A 20,259-nucleotide genomic window follows, 5' to 3' on the forward strand; every position below is an offset into this window, starting at 1 on the left:
GTATAAACAATCCTTTGTGCCACTTTTAATCACTTAAAAGTCTCCTAAGAAATAATCACTTCCTAGAAAACAAGCAACAATAATAAATTAATACTTAACCAAATTTCCAGCAATATAATTTAGATTAAAAATCCTTAAAACTTCATTAAAAACATGTTTTTATGGTTAATTATGCATTAGAAATACAATAGGAACAAAAGCCCCAATTTAATTAGTCATAAGAACCCTAAAATCCCAATTTAAATAAATTGAAACCCTAGGTTTTAAAATTATAAAATCTGAAAATTATAACAACAATTATAATCTGAAATTATTAGTTTAAAACATAAAAACATGATTTTGATACTAAAAATATAAACTTTATACTATAAAATCAAAACCCAAAACTAATTATAAACATTAAGCATAAAAAAAAAACTTCGTTTAAAATCAAAAACTGCCCGAAAATCATATTTAGAGGCTGAATTTGGCCACGAGAGGGTGGTGCTCACTACTAAAGGTAGTGAGACTTTCTTAAAACATTGTTTCCACAGGGAAAACACTACTTTTTTGTCAAAATCGGATGAGTTCAGAACCTGATCGGGATTAAAACGGGATTAATATTAACGAACCAAAATCTAAACATTAAAACACGAATTTACGTGTTCAAAATAATCTGGAATTAAGTTAAACTAATTAGTAGTATAATCACCAAAATTTCAAAACATCATTACTATAAAAGCCCTAAATCAATTGTTCATAAAAACCCTAAAATCATGATTTTCAATGATTAAAAACCCTAGGTTATTAAATTTACAAAATCTGAAAATTATAACATTTATAAAATCTGAAATTATAAAGTTTAATCATCAAAATACAATTTGATACTAATTAAATTAATTTCAAACAATAAAATCAAAACCTATAATCAATAATTATAATTACACAAATTAATAAAACAAAGGAGAAAGAAAATATGACTAACCTTTTGTGTGGGGAAATTTTTGGGGATGTATGGGGTATTTATAGGAGAGAGGGTAGTAGGGTAAGTAGGGATATTGGGCCTCATTAAATTAATGGGTCAATTAAGAAATTAAACTGGGTTTGGTTTGTTTGTTGGACATAAATTATAGAAGGAAGGTTCATAAAAAGTTCTTTGTAATAAAATCGTTTATCAACCCCAAAAATAATTTGAAACTTTTGAAATTAAATTCCGGAAAAATACAAATAAATATTATAAATAATATATAATTTCATTTATAATATATGTTAAAATATGGGGGATTACAATATATATATATATATATATATATATATTTTAGTACCATTGGTATTTTAAATTTAGTTTTTAAGTTGCCAACTATTGTCATCCTGTTTGGTTAAGAATCCCAAGTACCTTTTAATTTATCTATTTTTTTTTTAATTAATATGGAATAAAAAATTCTCTAGTTTATGACATCAGCTGTATTGCAGTTTCAGTTCAGCTTTTGGGTTAATCATGGTGGATTTTATTAGGATTTTTAACATAGCATCCTTTGGGCTTAAGCAGTAAGGGCTTCTATGAAAATGAAGGGGTGGGTGTGTAGGAATTTTACTAAGCATCTTGAGGAGACATTTACTGAAAATGCTTATGGTCTATTATGTGTGATCATATTAAGTATGGAGTAGCTGATACTGGTTCCTCGTCTCCCCTCTTTCTTTATAACTTCACTCACTTCTTTGTGGTTAATTTTCTGCCTATGCAGATCTGCAGGGCATTGGCATATTTACACAACTGCATCGGAATATGCCATCGGGATATTAAGCCTCAGAATCTACTGGTAAGATTTGAGCATTGTGGACTTCAATCTTATACTTGATGGTATTGTAATTGGAATGGTTACAATTAAAAAGCCTTGTGTTACTTTTGGTATATGCCGAAAACCTTGATTTGTATCAGATTGATACATTAATTTCTTGTTATTTCCAAGTTTTCAAAAGCTATGTGAATTTTGTGTCTCAGATTGTGCTGTAAATTTATAGTATCGTTTGAGTTGTATTACCTGAGAGAACTATTGCAATGGGCTTGCAATATATACTTGCAGTTTGTTTTCTGATTTTGGCAATATAATTGGATCCCTAATTATGTAAATCACTTACATTATAGAAATGTATAGAATCTGGAAAACTGTGGTACTAAGATATTATTTTTTTCCCGCTAATATCTTAAATGTGTTGTTTAATGTAGCATAAATGGAAACATAAGTACTGACATTAGGCAAAATAAGATGTTTGTTTGCTACTATGTTTGGCCCTTCAAATTTAAAGGTTGGATGATTATTATGATATGGTGGAAAAAACTGTGTATTATAATGCAAGATTTTATCACGGGGAGGGAACTAGTGAGAATATTCACTTTGTGAGAACACGTACTTTATATGAGAACAAATCTCAAATTTACATGTGACATATTTGGAATATACGAGTAAAAATTAAGAACATATGATTCAATATAGAACTTATGGTTAAAATTCTTGGAACACAAAAAAATTTAGATCAACCTATTTAAGATTTAGAACATTTGAAAGTAATTTAGAACATATGATATAACATATAACTATTAAAGATATAGAACAATGGAGTAATAGTTTAGAACATTTAATTTTACTTATTTAAGATTTAGAACACGTGAATAAAAATTTATGACATCAGGTTTAAAATTTAGATCATGTGAGTAATAGGTTTTATATAACATGCTTTCTCTCTCTAGTTTATGGTTTTCATTCTCCCTCTCAATTCAAATCGTAATCTTTCTTCATCCTTCAATTTTTTGTAAGCCTTCAACCTTCAGATTTCTGTCAAGTGAATTTCAATCAATTGGAACTAAATTGTTGATTTTTCTCCACTCTCCATTGTCTTCTCTGTTGAAGCTCCAACAACGACGACTGAAAATAGATCAATTTAGCATAATATAATCTTAGATTTCCTCCTTTGTATATGTTCTACTTTTGGTATCTTGCTTTCATATCTAAATATTTTTTGTATTTTCATAACAAAACCACTAATACTATGGTGCCGGTGTTATTGGTTTATTGAAGATAATTTGAGCTTTGTTCTATTGGTATTAAGGAATTTCATTTTTTATATACTTTATCCTAGTTAGATGACATCTACTTGATGTAATTCTACCTTACATTTGATGTTTCTATAATGTTTTCTTAATGTATTTATATTTGATCCTTATTGTACCGATTAAAAGTATTATAATTTGAATGATGTTGGATGTTTATTTGCAAGAATTCCTTTGAGCTTATAAACAATGGGATGTTGGCTATTTAGAGATATTGGTTTGCTTTCATTTTCTTTTCCGAGGCATGCATAATGTATCTACAATATATGTTTATTGTACCCGCAGTGGATGCTTGATATATCTACATTGAAACCCAAATGTACATCAACTTCTCACCGTTGGAAATAAAGAAAGGAAATTCAAAGGGCCAGGTATGCCCGATCGGGCGCAAGAAGAGTCGTAAAATTCTAGAGCTCCGTTGCCAGATCGGGCGAGCTCCACCCGATCGGGCGAGCCCCGATCAGGCGCGAGAAGAGTCGTTATTTTCTGGAGTTCCGCCGCCCGATCAGGCAAGCTCCGCCCGATCAAGCGCCCGACCAGGCGCCCGACCGGGCGCGAGAAGACGTCTGAGGAAAAAAAGTGTCCGCCGGATTGGGTGAGCTTCGCTCGATCGGGCGCGTGTTTGTCTGTTGGACTCCAATGGTTCCCTTGGATTCCTCTTCTTGTTTGATTTCTTGTAACCCCCCATTTAAGAGGTTGATTATGGTGTTTTAACCACCATAATAATTCTAATTTTATTCTTCTTGTTCAAGATTATTCTCTCTATGATCTTTTCATCTACCTCTATCTCTATTATAAATTAGAGAATGATTTTCTGATTTCAAACACTCGAGAATACAATCAAACACAATAGCTTAAACACATCTCTCTTTGGGCATAAGATACTTGACTCCAACCTTCCACCCAAAAGTGCCTTTGTGTGGAAGAGGTGTGTTAACCTTAGGGAACGTGCCGGCGAATACAATTGAGCACCGTGGTTGCGCCGGAATTTCGTTTTCAAGTCAGTGTTTTGCATCACGACACACCATTTGTTCCTTTGTTTTGTGAGATCAATTTTTCGGTCTTACTTGTTATTTCTTTATACTATTACTATAGATTTCTTCTATATTTACAACAATTTGAACACGAAATTATGTCTATTGGTAATAGTTTTATGAAGTCTCTTCCCGACCTCTCTAAGTTGGAACCTCTCGATGGTAACAATTATAAGAGGTGGTCACAAAAGCTACTAAAATTTTTTGAACAAGTGGAAATAGATTATGTTTTGATAGAAGATGTCATTGAAATTTTGGAGAAGGTGGAGGAAGTGGCCAAGGTTGCAACGGATCCCATTTCGGTGGCCATCACCGATGCCTTGAAGAAGAAGGAGAAGGACAACAAGCTTGTTCGTGGACATCTCTTCAACCATATGAACAATACTTTGTCAATTTTAGGTCAATCAAGGTTATTTGGGACGCTTTGGAGAAAAAGTATGGAGCGGATGATGCCGGGAAAAAGAAGTACGTGGTGGGCAAGTGGCTCAATTTCAAGATGGATGATGAGAAGCCTATCATGTCTCAAGTCCATGAGTATGAGAACATGGTGACTGAAATTCTTGGTGAAGCATGAAGATGTGTGAGACCCTTCAAGCCAATGTTCTCTTGGAGAAGTTCCCTCCCTCTTGGAATGACTACCGTAACTCTTTGAAGCACAAGGACATGACCCTCCAAGAGCTCATTAGTCACATGAGAACCGAAGAGGCTAATCGCCTTAAGGATAAGTTTGAGAATTTGTCTCTTAATTCTTCTAAAGCTAATCTTGTTGAGTCTTCTTTGAATGCGTCTAAAAACAGGAACAATTTTAAGAAGGGAAACAACAAGTCCAAAAACAATCTCACTCCAAACAACAAAATCCAAAAGCCAAAGGGTGCTTGCTATGTGTGCGGGATCGTTGGACACAAAGCATACCAATGCAACCGGAGGCATGGTGCAAAGAAAGATGGCAACACCTCCGAAGCCAATGTGGTGGAAAAAGAAGAAATCATTGCGGCGGTGGTGGTAGAAGCCAACTTGGTGGAGAACAAAGTGGAGTGGATTTTGGACACCGGAGCATCTAGGCACTTTTGTGCTAGTAAGGCCTTGATGATCGAGTTTGAAGATGTTACCGATGGTGATCATGTCTACATGGGCAATAGTAGCACCGCGGGAGTCCTTGGCAAAGGAAAGGTCTATCTCAAACTCACCTCCGGAAAAACTTTATTACTAAATAATGTGTTGTATGTTCCTTCTCTTAGGAGAAATCTTGTTTCAAGAGCCCTTCTCAACAAAGCCGGCCTAAAACTTGTCTTTGATGCCGACAAGATTGTAATGACTAAGAATGGAGACTTTGTTGGGAAAGGTTACCTTAATAATGGTTTGTTTGTTTTGAATGTTATGAATGAGAATGGAAGTACTTTTGCTTATATTGTTGAGTCTTTGGATGTTTCGCACAACCGTTTAGGACACTTGAATTCCTCTTATTTGAAAAAGTTAAAGGACATGAATTTAATTAATATTTCAATGGATGATAAACTTGACAAATGCTATATTTGTGTTGAGGCCAAACATACTAAGCAACCTTTTAAGCAAGTGGTCTCAAGAATTACCAAATTACTTGAATTGATTCACTCGGATTTAGCGAACTTTAAAAAATGCACTAGTAGGGTGGTAAAAATTATTATATTACTTTTGTTGATGACTTTTCTCGTTATACCAAAGTTTATTTGCTTAAAACTAAAGATGTAGCCGAAAGTGCATTTTTAAAGTATAAAGCCGAAGTTAAAAATCAATTGGACCTTAAAATCAAAAGAGTTAGAACCGATAGAGGTGGTGAATTTGGAAAAGATTCTTTAAAAGATTTTTGTGAAGCCAATGACATCATACATGAAACTAGTCCACCTTACACACCCCAATCAAATGGCATTGCCGAAAGGAAAAACAAATCTTTAAAAGAGACTATGAATGTCATGCTTCTTAGTTCCGGTTTATCCGATAACTTCTGGGGATAAGCGGTTCTTTCCGCTTGTTATGTACTCAATAGAGTGCCCCATAAGAAATTGGATAAAACCCCCTATGAACTTTAGAAGGGATATCTTCCAAATTTTAGTATTTTAAAAGTATGGGGGTGTTTGGCTATGGTGGCTTTACCGGACTTTAAAAAATCCACTATCGGGTCTAAAACTTTTGATTGTGTGTTTATTGGATATGCTCATAAAGTCATAATAGTGCATCCTATAGGTTTATGTTATTAAGTGATAGAACAATTTGTGAAGCTAGAGATACGGTATTTTTTGAGCATATTTTTCCTATGAACAAATCTTTGTCTTCTAATGTAGATATGCATGCTAGTAAAGTATGGATGTGCCTTTAGCTGATTCTATGCATAGTTCTAGTCTCCCTTCTTCCTCTACCAAAGTGGTAGTAGTTGAACCTAGGAGAAGTAAAAGACCTAGAGTAGAGTCTTCCTTTGGACCGGATTTCTTGACTTCTTTTCTTGTAGAAGACTTTGATGTGGATTCTTTAAGTGAGCATGTTGTGTCTTTGTTTCTTTTAGAAGAAGATCCTAAGACTTATGATGAGGCAATGAGGTCCATAGATGCTAGTTTTTGGAAAGAGGCCATTAAGAGTGAACTAGATTCTATCATGTCCAATCACACTTGGGATCTTTGTGACTTGCCTAAGGGTTCTAAACCTATAAGTTGTAAGTGGATTTTTAAGAAGAAACTTAGACCGGATGGGACCATAGAAAAGTTCTAAGGCTAGACTCGTCATTAGAGGTTTCACCCCAAAAAGAAGGTATAGATTTCTTTGACACCTATTCCCCCGTGACTAAGATAGCCACCATTAGAACCTTGGTAGCCCTTGCGGCAATTCATGACTTAGTGGTTCACCAAATGGATGTCAAAACGACTTTTCTTAATGGAGACCTTGATGAAAAAATCTATATGACCTAACCGGAAGGTTTTGTGGTTAAGAGACAAGAATATAAAGTGTGTAGGCTTAGAAAGTCTCTCTATGGTCTTAAGCAAGCTCCTAAGCAATGGTTTGAAAAGTTTGATAATACCCTTAGGAATTGTGGTTATGTGGCTAATTCCTCGGATTCTTGTTTGTATTCTAAGGACTTTGGATTATCATGTGTTATAATCTGTTTATATGTCGATGATATGCTTATTGTTGGTAATAATCTATGTTGTGAATGATGCTAAGGCTTTACTTTCCACTAAGTTTGAAATGAAAGATATGGGAGAAGTCGATTATTCTTGGAATTTGTTTAAGGAAGACTAAGAATGGTTTTTCCATGAGTCAATCTCACTATGTGGAAAATATACTCAAGAATTTTGATTCTTTTGATGTTGCTCCTAGCACTACTCCATATGATCCCAACTTAAAGCTTGAGAAAAACAAGGGTACAAGTGTATCTCAAGAGCTCTATGCAAAGGTAATTGGCAGTGTGATGTTTCTAATGAATTGCACACGACTTGATATTGCTTATGCGGTAAGTAGACTTAGTAGATATACTCACAATCCAAGTCAATATCATTGGATTGCACTTCGTCGGTTATTAAGGTATCTCAAAGGTACTATGGATGCATGTTTGCATTTTAATCGCTTTCCAAATGTTTTGGAAGGCTATTGTGATGCTAATTGGGTAACCGATAATGATGAAATTTCTTCTACTAGTGGTTATGTTTTTGTTTTAAGTGGAGGTGCTATTTCATGGAAGTCTTCAAAACAACCATGTCTAGCTCGCTCCACCATGGAATCTGAACTTATTGCTCTTGAGTTGGCAGGTCATGAAGCGGAATGGCTTAGCAACCTCCTAGCCGACATTCCATTGTGGGGGAAGAGTTCATCATCGGTGTCTATACATTGTGATTCACAAGCAGCAATTGAGTGGCAAACAATAACAACTACAATGGTAAAAAGAGACATATTCGTTATGAGACACAAAGTGTTTGAGACAATTTCTCAAAAATGGAGTGATTGCTTTGGACTATGTGAGGTCCGAAAAGAACTTGACGGATCCTTTGACGAAAGGATTGACAAGAAAGCAAGTTGATGAATCGAGGGGAATTGGACTTGAGCCTTATGATACATTACATTTGTCATAATTTCTATGGTGATGTTGTTGGTAATGTTTGGTTGAGTTTGTGAGGTTGAGTTGTTTAACTCTTAATGGTTAATGGGTCCTTGTGCTATTGAGACGCACACTAAAGGACTCACCTAAGTGGTTGTGAAGACTAGCCATCTTCTATGAAAACTTTGGCCGGTTTTCTAGAGCCTCCACTAGACCTAAGGTGAATGTGCTTGGCTATAAATAAGTACATCTCTTCGCGGAGTTCAAGTATATTTTGGAGTGACGTATGTGATATGGGGGTCTTGGATTAAATCTTAGAGTTCCAAGGTCCGTCCACTCTTTGATCAAGGGTGTAAGGGTTTCAAGGGTTTTTCCACCCTTATACTTGTAATTCATTGCCTCATCTCACTAAACACTAGATTTCAAATTACTTATGTAAATATCTAAGTGTTATGTATTGATCTCCTTTTATGCCCAATATGTTGCTTATCCTCATCTTTTTGTTGGCTTTTCTTCCCTTCCTTTAGTGGGGGATTGTTGGAAATAAAGAAAGGAAATTCAAAGGGTCAGATATGGGTGCCCGATCGGGCGGGCATCGCCCGATCGGGCGCGAGAAGAGTCATAAAATTCTAGAGCTCCGTTGCCAGATCGGGCGAGCTCCACCCGATCGGGCGCGAGAAGAGTCGTAAAATTCTGGAGTTCTGCCGCCCGATCAGGCGCCCGACCGGGCGCGAGAAGACGTCTGAGAAAAAAAGTGTCCGCAGGCGAGCTCCGCCCGATCGGGCGCGTGTTTGTTCGTTGGACTCCAACGGTTCCCTTGGATTCCTCTTCTTGTTTGATTTCTTGTAACCCCCCATTTAAGAGGTTGATTATGGTGTTTTAACCACCATAATAATTCTGATTTTATTCTTCTTGTTCAAGAATATTCTCTCTATGATCTTTTCATCTACCTCTATCTCTATTATAAATTAGAGAATGATTTTCTGATTTCAAACACTTGAGAATACAATCAAACACAATAGCTTAACTCATCTCTCTTTGGGCATAAGATACTTGACTCCAACCTTCCACCCAAAAGTGCCTTTGTGTGGAAGAGGTGTGTTAACCTTAGGGAACGTGCCGGCAAATACAATTGAGCACCATGGTTATGCCGGAATTTCGTTTTCAAGTCAGTGATTTGCATCACGACACACCATTTGTTCCTTTGTTTTGTGAGATCAATTTTTCGGTCTTACTTGTTATTTCTTTATACTATTACTATATATTTCTTCTATATTTACAACACTCACGCCTCTACATTAAGCACACTTCTAACCTGATCCCAACCCTGTATTGTTGTCCAAGGAAAATAGACCAGTAATATCTAAATGTTTTGATGAGAAATTTTGGTTGAAATATAAGGAAATAAGGGATACAAAATTTTTGGGTTTTCAAGTTGCCAAGTTGAAAACGGAATAATAACTTTGGTGGCAATTACATGATACTTTGTAGCCTTTCTACCAAGGTAGCTCACATTGTCAAACAAATTATTATTCCCCTTTTTCTATAAATTTTTTTCAACATTTATATCAAACCCAAGGCAGCTTAAATATATTTTCGTACTTCAAGGTTTGGGTAAAGGGTGGAAGTTGTGGCAAATAGCAACTAATTTATATTTGTTGATTATACTAACATGAGTTTAATAATTGCATTGAACTCTTCGTCGCTTAAGGCACTACACTCTACACTATTGCGTAGCCCTCTTTATTTCTGAAATTAACATGACAGAGAAGGGAGAGCACATTAGTTTAAATACTTAAAATTTGTGAAATAACATTGATCCCATATAAATCATTGGTTGTACTATCTGGTGACATAATTATCTTGCACAATTGTACTGAAATATTTTGTTGTGGTGCTAGGTAAATCCGCATACACACCAGCTCAAACTATGTGATTTTGGAAGTGCGAAAGTATTGGTATGCTTTTAATTGGCTGGATAATAATAAGACTTATATGTCCATTTTGAGATACTTTATCAATTTTGTTGTTTTCTTTTGTCTGTTCTCTTGTGCCTTAATGGTGTTTTTTTTCTTTTTTTTTTTTTTTGGCATGTTCATTGTGTTAGGTTAAAGGAGAACCCAATGTTTCATATATATGCTCAAGATACTACCGTGCCCCAGAACTCATTTTTGGGGCTACTGAGTATACCACTGCAATTGATATATGGTCTACAGGATGTGTTATGGCAGAATTACTTCTTGGGCAGGTGGTTGATTTTCATTAGAAAATGTTGACTGCTATATGCTTGGTGATGTACATCCTTTAACCCTAAATGAATATTTTTAACAGCCATTATTCCCTGGAGAGAGTGGGGTTGATCAATTAGTGGAGATCATCAAGGTAAGAATATCTATCATGCTATATATATATATATATATATATATATATATATATATATATATATATATTTATTTTTTATATTTTTAATGAATTTGCATCCCTTGTAACCAAAAGTGCACCATGGATTAAAATTGTGGAGGTGCTAATGCTCATAAAGCAAAAAAACTCTGGACATTTCTACAAACTCTATATGGGCAACAGAGGAAAGTACTTAGTAGATAGAGCTATTTATGAATCCACTTAAGGGAACTAAATAAAAATAGCTCAAAGCTGCTGGTGTACAGCTGTGCTGAATAGCTAGCATTAACATACTTTTGTTCCATCCCTGTCTAATCTTGGCCATTGAAAAATCAACTAAGTTTTGGTTGGAGAAAAAGGAGGCTTTGATCATATTGTGAGTGGGACTTAGTTCTTAATCTGAAGATGAGAGACTTTATTCGTGTCATTGTGATGTATACCTAGAATATACTTCCTCCATACCCCTAATATTGCAACAAGGGGAAGACACGGAATTTAAGGTGAGAAAAGATAAATATAAATGGGGACCATTTGATGAGGGGAGAGAGAGAGAGAGAGAGAGAGAGAGAGAGAGAGAGAGAGAGAGAGAGAGAGAGAAGAGAATACATGTGCATATTTTGTAATGTTGCAATGTTTGTAAAATTTTCTAAATTATTAATTGTTGCAATATTAGGGGAGCAAAGGAAGTATATACGTAGTATATATTTTTTGTATGGACAACTTATAATTTTCATTTTTTGCCTAATTCTGTATGACATTGAGGGATCAAGACGAGGTTCATGCTAGATACCTGCATATGTATCCAGGTCTTTGATTTCATCTTATAGCAATTTCGTTCATTATGCCTGGAATTAGTGTTACAAAAGGTATAAATTAAGAGGTGAACTATTGTCATGGAATTGATTTAAGAGATGAGATTTTTAAAAGGGGTATTCTAAGCTATGGTGTGAGGGTAATGTTTTTTTTGAGGTAATTGATTTCATCTTTCATTGATTTCATCGGATATATTTACATGAAACCGCCACCATTGACGGCAACACCAAAAACCACCATCACCTTCCTTAGCCACCGCCAAAAACCAATTATTTTGACAACTTCCTCATTGAATTCTATAGATCTTCAAATTGTAAACCAATGAGGATGCATTTTTTTTTCCCGGTGAAGGAGAAAGAAAGGAGAATAACCAAGGAGATTAAGGGAAGGAAAGATGCATAGGAGAAAGAGAATGTAGAGCTAATGAGTGTAGAATAATGTGAGAAAGGTATGAAGGTATGAGGAGAAATCAGAAGAGGAAATTATTTAAGGGATTAAAAAATTACCAAGGAATTAGGTGGGAAACTTTTATCCTCATTTTTTGAGGCAGTCTAAATGGTAAAGAATACCATAATTTTTCCTCCGTTACTTGCTTCCCTCTTATTTGTCTTATCATCATCAAGTGGCTTGATAAAACAATAAGGTATGAAGTGGGCGAAAGGCTACCTGTGAAACTCCATGGGATGGACTTCTCTCTATATTTTCTTGAATTTTTACGGATTACCGATGCACCTTGAAAAAATTATTTTGGTACTCCTATTGTTTTAATTTTCGTGAGATGTCCTTTACGTAAAATCTAATTTATAGAACACTCTTTTGTTTTCCTAGTGAATTTCTTTTTATTTGTTTATTTATTTATTTATTTTTCATGATATATTTTAATTTGAAGTTACTCTTCTTAAACTTGCCAAGAGAAAGTTAGTAGATCAAAATGCTATTCTCGGTACCTATTGGGCAATAAAAGAACCAGAAGTTTGTATTCAGAGGTTTGTGAATTGTGGATTAAATTGTATATCAAGGCTATATTGTGAAAATTTGTCATCGGTACTTTGTTAAGGATTAGGTGTAAATTCTTCCCCACCCTCCACCCTCCCCCTTTTCCCCTATATTTCCTTTTGTTTTATTATATTTTATTATCTTCTTTCCTCCTTAATGAAAGTGCCATTTGGTTTATTTAAGTACGAGGGTATATCATCGTCGTTGAGTTTTGTAAATTGGGTAAAAACTTTGTATGGGTTTACTTAGATGGAGACATATATATTACAGGTTGGGGGGGGGGGGGGGTTGGGGTTTACATATGAAGGGTTGCACAATTTTTTGATTTACAGGTTTGGAAAATTTGTCAAAAAGCCTTTTAAAAGCACCTTCGTGAGGAAAAAAAAAGCTCCTAAAATTCTTTTGCAAACAAAAACAACTAACTTGGGGTCTGTTCGGTATTGTCATAGTGTTCTATTTTTTTTTTAAACTATATGATGTGTCATATAATGATCAAAACTTGGTCAAACTTATTATAATCATGATAATTTTGTAAACTGACAATAGAAAAGGGGAAACAACTTTTTCTAGTTTCCTTTTTTTTTGTTTTTGTTTTAAAAAATAAAGAAAACTGCAAACAAAAAAATGATGACGGACAAGCTCTTACTTTTTTTAGCAAGATGAAATCTTGAAGTGGTTTTCTTGTGTTGACTCACTTTTTCTGACATTAACTTTATTTTTCTCTACCTCCTTCACAGCCAACAATTTTAACTCTCCTCCAATATAAGTTTTCTTGAAGATTTTTGGAATGTTTGTGAAGAATTTTGGAGTTTATTGATAACCTACACTATTGTTTAGTTATTAAATAATTATTAGGATTTTTACCTATGGGTTTGTACCTTTCACTTGAAAAGTTTTTTTTGTGTTTAGGGTTTTGGTTATTAGGATATTTATATTTCTAATTCAGGATAAAATTGGTTGTTGGTTACAAGTATGATTAGGAGATGAATTATGATTAGGATTCCTAGTTTTCTGTCTTGTCTTAGGATTATGATTAATAGTTTACTATCTTATCTTTGTAGGATTTTTCACCCCATAAATATGGGTGCATACCAATAAAGTTTTTTACTGTGTGAATTTTGTTTTGAGAATGAATCCTTTCTCTCATTACTTGTTGTGCATAACGAATCCTTTGAGTTTTTTTAGGAATTTTTACCGTTTGAATATGGGTGCATAACAAAAAAACACTTGTTGTGACTTCTGACAATCTTCTAGTTGCAACTAGGAAGAGACCCTCTATTCTTGTGAGAATACCACCAATGTTTTCTCTCCTCCCACCACCAACGTCCTCTGTTCTCCCACCACCGCCACCACTACTCTCTCTCCTTTCTTCCACCACCACCACCACTGTTTCTCCTCTCCACCCTTCACTTTCTGCCCTCTCCTTTATTCCACCACCGCTGTCACTATTTCTCCTTTCTGCCACCACCGTCACTATTTCTCCTTTCTGCCACCACCGCCACCACTATTCTCTTTCCTTTCTTCCACCACCACCACTTTGATGCTGCTCATCATCAAGGATAATCCACCATGAGAACTACAACCACCACCATGAATTAAACGACGTCACACGCTAATGATGGAAACGAACCCTAATATAGTCGAATTTGGTCGGAACGATTTTGGATCTGAATTCAACCATTATATGGTGAAATAACTACACGAAGAGGAGAGAAAAATTGAAGCAAGGCAAGAGATGGGAAGACAAACGGCGGTTGGAGAAACTAGGTATGTAGGGTAGTGAGGATGTACAACAGTGTTAGGACAGTTTATTATGAGAAAAGAGAAAAAATTGAAGGCAGGAGATAAGAAATTGTGGTGGTCATGTTGGGAGGAGAGCGAACATTGGAGGCGTTAGTGATGTGGATCTTTCAAGACTCACAAAGAAAAACGTGCCGGAAAATGCGAGTCCAACACTGGAAAAGTATGTTGAGCTTTCATCTAGCAAAACATAGTAAGTTGGTCATCTTTGTTTGCTAATAAATTATAAATATATTTTTCGCATAGTGGTTCTCTTAAAAGTTTCTGACAAATTTTCCGAAGCTTGTAGTATTTAGTATGTGTACTATTGTTGTATAGAGGCTCAGATTACAAAGTGTTACTTTGTTGATGTGTGCTTGATGTGCTTTGGCTTTTCGAAATATTGAGCATTATATTTTGTGTTGTTAGATGCTATGTTACTCGGGTACCCATGTCTGACACGGGTCCGTGTCCGACTCGTCTATTTTGTGAAAAAAAAATCAATAATTTTGAACTAAAATGAAGTGTCCAAGTGTCATACCCATGTCCGAGTGTTGAGGGTACAACACAAGTACTTGAGGTAATTTGAAGAGTTCGAGTTACATAGATGGGTGCTTTCTATAATTTCCTTGGAATTTTTGTTTGGGACTATAGACTTTAATGATGTTGTGTGCACAATCTATATTGGTTTGCATTTGCAGATCATTCTGTTTAACTTGAGAAATAGAAGTTTGAATATTTCTAGGTAATCTACATGTGTTCAGCACACTTGTATTGTTGCTTCTCTTTGGTGCTATCTCTAGAGGATTTCCTTGGTTTATCTTGTGGATGATGTACAACATGTAACACATGCAATTTCGTTACATTTAGTTTTAAGAGGAGTCCTAATCATCTTCCTATCCACTTTATTATTATCTTTTGTGCATTTCGTTTTACAGGAAATAATGTTAATCTTGTCTTATGTTCAATAATCAACCTTATCTTTATCAGGATGCATAACACTGTCTTATTGCAGGTTCTTGGAACACCAACTAGAGAAGAGATAAAATGTATGAATCCCAATTACACTGAATTCAAGTTTCCACAGATAAAACCTCATCCATGGCACAAGGTATGACTAAATAATGTCGATTGTCTCTATCTTTTAGTTCCCATTGGTGGATATGTTGCTCTTATGGTGTGAGTTTTCTTTCCGGGGCAAGCATTGGCAATATGTCCTAATATTGCTTTTGTCACCTATCGACAAACAGAAACAACCGAATTTCTTATAATTTCATGCTATTAACAAACTCCATACGATTATCAAAATTAAAGAAAAATATTGATGAAGACAAATTTTGTCAAGCCAATCCATTTAAGTCGGATACTCATTTTCCTAAAACAGTAGCCTGAGAATTGAAAAATACAGTCACAATGAGAATGTCGTGGGACTTACACTATTTATAGAAGATTTTTGTCTTATGTGTTTTTTATATCTTGCTCTTCTTTTTGCGTCTTGTGAAAGCTCACGGGCTCACAGTTATATATGCATTGCCTTGTTCACGTAGAAATAAAACTTTTGGAAATTTTATTTTCTAGGATGTCTAGGAATGCTTTGAGTATTCTAGAGGGAGAGAGTACAATGTCTCTTGACTCAAGGTGGATTAGTTGTGATGCATTACCATTAGGAGTGATCTTAAGCATCTTCCACCTGGAATGTAAAATGAAATGCTCTTCTTTGTATATCAGAATCATGACATTACAGGAATTCTTGTCAGTTAGAAATTGATTGCAGGACAACGAATTCTTTTGCTTTAGAACCATCAGTTGATAATAATCCTTGCAGACTTGCTTAATTATTTAAACTTCACGTGTAGCACACAGTGAGATCCAGTTGGAGGGTCATTCAAGCCATGGTTGAATGTTATTTTAAGAAACAATTGATTTTCTGTTTTGCTTAGCTCTAAATATGTTTGTGGTCAAACTATATGATATAAGGCTGACAGATTACTGATTTTTGTTTTGGGGAAGAGATCCACCTTTCTCTTAGCAGTCATTTTATTCAAGATTGCTACTTCCGTCTAAAGGGATACATTTTGTATATTGGCTTTAAAAACATACTTGGTATATTGGAGTTGCACTTTTGTACAGGTTTGTTCTTTTTTGATCTGCTGTGTTTTAGAATTGCATAGGTTTTTGTTTACAGAGAATTTATACCATTAATATTTCTTGGATATATAGAAATATAAAAAGGGCCTATGACCTTAATATTATTAGAATATAAGACTCTTTTCCCAAAAGAAGTCTCATAGCTGACGTAGCTGTTAAATGAACTTAGAATATTCAGCTCGAAGTCTTTCCAGAAGAGAGCTTAAACCGTGTTACACTTGAGGTAGTGTTTTTTTTAGGCGATGCCTGGAAAGGGTCACTAAATCTATCATTCAACCTATTATACATGAAAGCACTATGGGTGCTTAAGCTCGTTAGATAGGATATTTTTCCCTGGAAAATTATGTCTGAAAATTCATTTTTGATAGAGTATAAAACATATTCCTGGGCCTCAACCATCAACTTAGGCTTTTGGTTGAGTTGGTCCTTTAACATGATATCGGAGCCAGCGTGACACAAAGGTCACGGGTTCGAATCTCATCCACCCCCACTTTCAAGTGGAATATTACGCGCTGGGTATGAGGAGGGCCCATGCTGCATCCACACTTCTAGCCCAAACGGGCTCTCAGCTTAAGCTTTTGGTTGAAATGGTCTTTTAACAATTTTTCATTTTTATTATAGCCATTTTGTTTTGCTATTTAAACCTAATAACTTTGAGTTTATTTAATTTTGTAACTGTTGTGTATTTTCTCAGGTCTTTCAGAAACGTCTGCCTCCTGAAGCAGTAGATTTAATCTGTAGGTTCTTTCAGTACTCTCCAAATTTGAGATGCACTGCTGTAAGTTGGCTGCTATTTTTTTTTTATATGCTTGTCATTATTTTGCTTACTTCTATCTTCCATATAACTCTTGGTAGAATTGATTGAGGATTCTGTAATGCCAACTTTATATATCCAGTATAAATATTCTGCAGTTGGAAGCTTGCATTCACTCGTTCTTTGATGAGTTGAGGGATCCAAATACACGACTTCCTAATGGTCGCCCTCTTCCTCCTCTGTTCAATTTCAAGCCACAAGGTACGATTTTATTGTCAATGCAAGCTGGATTGTGATTTAAATATTAGTGGAGTTTTTATTCTGCTGCCTTTTGGGAAAAAATTGTTGAAATGGTTTAGCTTTTAAAAACTTGTTCTGAACAAAAAGTCAGGACAGTGGGGCTGAAATCTGAAACTATTTGGGAATTACGTTTTTAAGCGTTTTTATTTGGAACTTCCAACACTTGTTTAAAACAATCTTTCCTTTTTTTTTTCTCTTTTATTTCATTTTTTTAACTAAATAAATAAGGATTAAAATTACATTTCCTTCAAAAAAAAAAAAAAAAAAAAAAAAAATCCTTAAATTACATTTTCACTAACAAATGTTGTCATTATAGCCTTAAGTACTCGGAAAATTACATTTAGTAGTAGTCATTCAAATTTATCAGTTATAGGGGTAGTAATTGACAAAGCCCACAAAGGGTCTTTTTTTTAGGTAGTATTGACAAATTTTCCAACGTAATTATTCTTTTTTGAGAATTTTGGCCCTTTTTGAAGTTAAAATCCCACTCTTATTTATGTGTGAAGTTAAAACCCCTCTCTTCTTATATGTATATACAAAACCACACTATTTTTTTTATCCACCTATCTAAACCCGTTTACAAATGACTAATGAGCCATTATGATATAGACTTAAGATACCAAACATTTAGTACGCTGCCAGGACTATAGTCTGTCTTTATGATCTCTCCTTGACCATTGCTCCAAAAAAATAACATGTGAGCATTCATACTTATATGAGAATTCATACTTATATGAGAACTGATTTTAAATTTAGAACATGTGAGCAAAAGTTTAGAACATACGAGTAAAAATTTAGAACATGTGTCTGAAATTAAAATTTAGAACATCTGAGTAATAATTTAGAACATCTATGTGAGTAATATGTTTAGAACATTTGATTTAAAAATTAAAACAAGTGATTAAAAATTTATAAAATCTACTTTATGAAATTTTAAACATATGAGTAAAATTTAGAACATCTGATTTAATATTATGAACATGTGAATAAAAATTTAGAACAAACTGATTTTTTTTTTTTATTTATTTATTGTTTTGACGAAAAACGCTAGAACAAACTGATATAGAATATAGAAAGTGTGAGTAAAAAATTTAGAACATAATAGTAAAAAAATAGAACATACGCTTTAAAATTTGGAACATATAATTAAAAATCTTAGAACACATTTTAAAATTTAGAACATATAAGTTAAAATTTTGGAACAAGCTATTTAAAATAAAATTTATGATATTAAACTTAACTAATTTATAGTTTAAAACATGTGAGTACTAAATTAGAACATTTGATTTAATTTAGAACACCTAAGGAAAAGTTTAGAACATCGGATTTAAAATTTAGAACATACGAGTAAAAATTTAGAACATAAAGAGTGTTCTCACATAAGAAAAGTTCTCACGAGAGCCTCCCCCTATATATTATATATATATATATACTTCCTCCGTTCTTTTATTATTGCACCACTTGCCTTTTTAGGAAGTTTTACAATTATTGCACCATTTCCTCTTTAGAAAAAAAATTATTTGTATTCACACTACAAATACCCAACATACCCTTGTTTTTTCACACTTACTTTATAGTTTATCAATATATCACATGGACAATTTTGTATTTTTACCTTTCTCTCTCTTACTTTTTCCCACTACCAAAATATTTGTACCCATCCCCTATGGTGCGATAATAAAAAAACGGAGGAAGTATTTATTTATTTTGTTCAAATATTGCAGTCTTGAAATAACCATTGTATAATTAACTTTGGAACATGGATAGTTATAAATTTTATTTGTCTGGAATAGGCCAAATCTGGTTTTTTTTTTTTTTTTTTTTTTTTTTTTTTTTCAATTTTCTTTGCCATCACATATAACATGTATCTCGTTTTACCCTCAGAACTCTCAGGCATCCCACCTGATATGGTAAACCGCCTCATCCCGGAGCATGCTCGAAGGCAGAACCTATTCATGGCATTGAACTCTTAAGTAATCGATGGGCGGTGGGCATGTCTTTGCCAGCTTATCCACTTAGGGTTTGCTCAAATTGTGTAGGCATTTGACTAATATTCTTGTGTAAAATATTAGCATTAGCTTGTGAGCCTACAGAAATTTGTTTGTTAGCGAGTTAAAGCTGCAAGAGCCTGCAGGACGAAAGGGCTGGATGGGGTTTCTTGGTATTATTTATCAAAATATGATCATTTCATTCATGTATTTTTACACTATCGTCTTGAGATATTGGCATAGTATAGTAACTCAATACAAATCACGAGAATGTATCCAATATTTTGTTTGACTAAAAGAGCTTTGGGCATCTTTTTGTCTCACGGTGTGTATCTTGTTAGATTGTAGACTTCGTAGTATGGTTTTTTGGTATAACGGATGATGTCAAGTTTAAAGGGGTATATTATAATGTGAATATTTTGTGCACGGATTCTATATTTAATAATTCCTGTTTTCTTTTGGTTCACCTATCAGAATGACTGAATGGGTGGTGTAAAAAAAAAAACTGTCTTAAAATAAAAGAAAAATTGCTTCCATTAATCCGAACTTTGCCTTGTCCGCCCAAATTAATCTCAACTTTCGTTTATTATCTATCACTCCTAATTTTAGGGGTATTAATTTCTATTGCACCCAACAGGTCATCCAACTTGGTGTAGCAGGTTACCTACACACGTGTCAACACGTGATAGGTCCAAAAAAAATATAAAAAAAGAAAAAAAATAATGAAAACAAAAATAAAAAAAAACTACCAAACCCAGCCACCACCCCCCATTCCCGAAAAACACTACATCACCACCCCCACTTCGCCGGAAATTCGCGCCCACCCCCAAAAACCCCTCCCCCGCTGTCGGAAACCGCTGCCTAGCCACCCCTTCCCTTCCCCCACCCCCGAAATCCCC

At 34.5% G+C, this 20,259-nt stretch overlaps 1 protein-coding gene across 3 annotated transcripts in view; it reads left to right on the forward strand.

Moving 5' to 3' along the window:
- The window catches only part of LOC145555874 (shaggy-related protein kinase kappa), a 43,234-nt gene extending 23,408 nt beyond the window's left edge, over positions 1-19,826 (forward strand). For all 3 annotated transcript variants that reach the window (XM_081617591.1, XM_081617607.1, XM_081617599.1), the window contains exons 6-13: positions 1,725-1,799; positions 10,084-10,140; positions 10,290-10,430; positions 10,514-10,564; positions 15,186-15,281; positions 17,013-17,096; positions 17,231-17,333; positions 19,257-19,826. In XM_081617591.1, coding sequence (XP_081473717.1) covers positions 1,725-1,799; positions 10,084-10,140; positions 10,290-10,430; positions 10,514-10,564; positions 15,186-15,281; positions 17,013-17,096; positions 17,231-17,333; positions 19,257-19,345 — 696 coding nt within the window. In that variant the 3' untranslated portion in view covers positions 19,346-19,826. The remainder of the gene's footprint in view (positions 1-1,724; positions 1,800-10,083; positions 10,141-10,289; positions 10,431-10,513; positions 10,565-15,185; positions 15,282-17,012; positions 17,097-17,230; positions 17,334-19,256) is intronic.
- Positions 19,827-20,259: the final 433 nt, after the last annotated feature.

This window comes from Chenopodium album, chromosome 1 (assembly GCF_948465745.1).
Source record: "Chenopodium album chromosome 1, dcCheAlbu1.1, whole genome shotgun sequence".
Classification (NCBI taxonomy): Eukaryota; Viridiplantae; Streptophyta; class Magnoliopsida; order Caryophyllales; family Amaranthaceae; genus Chenopodium; species Chenopodium album.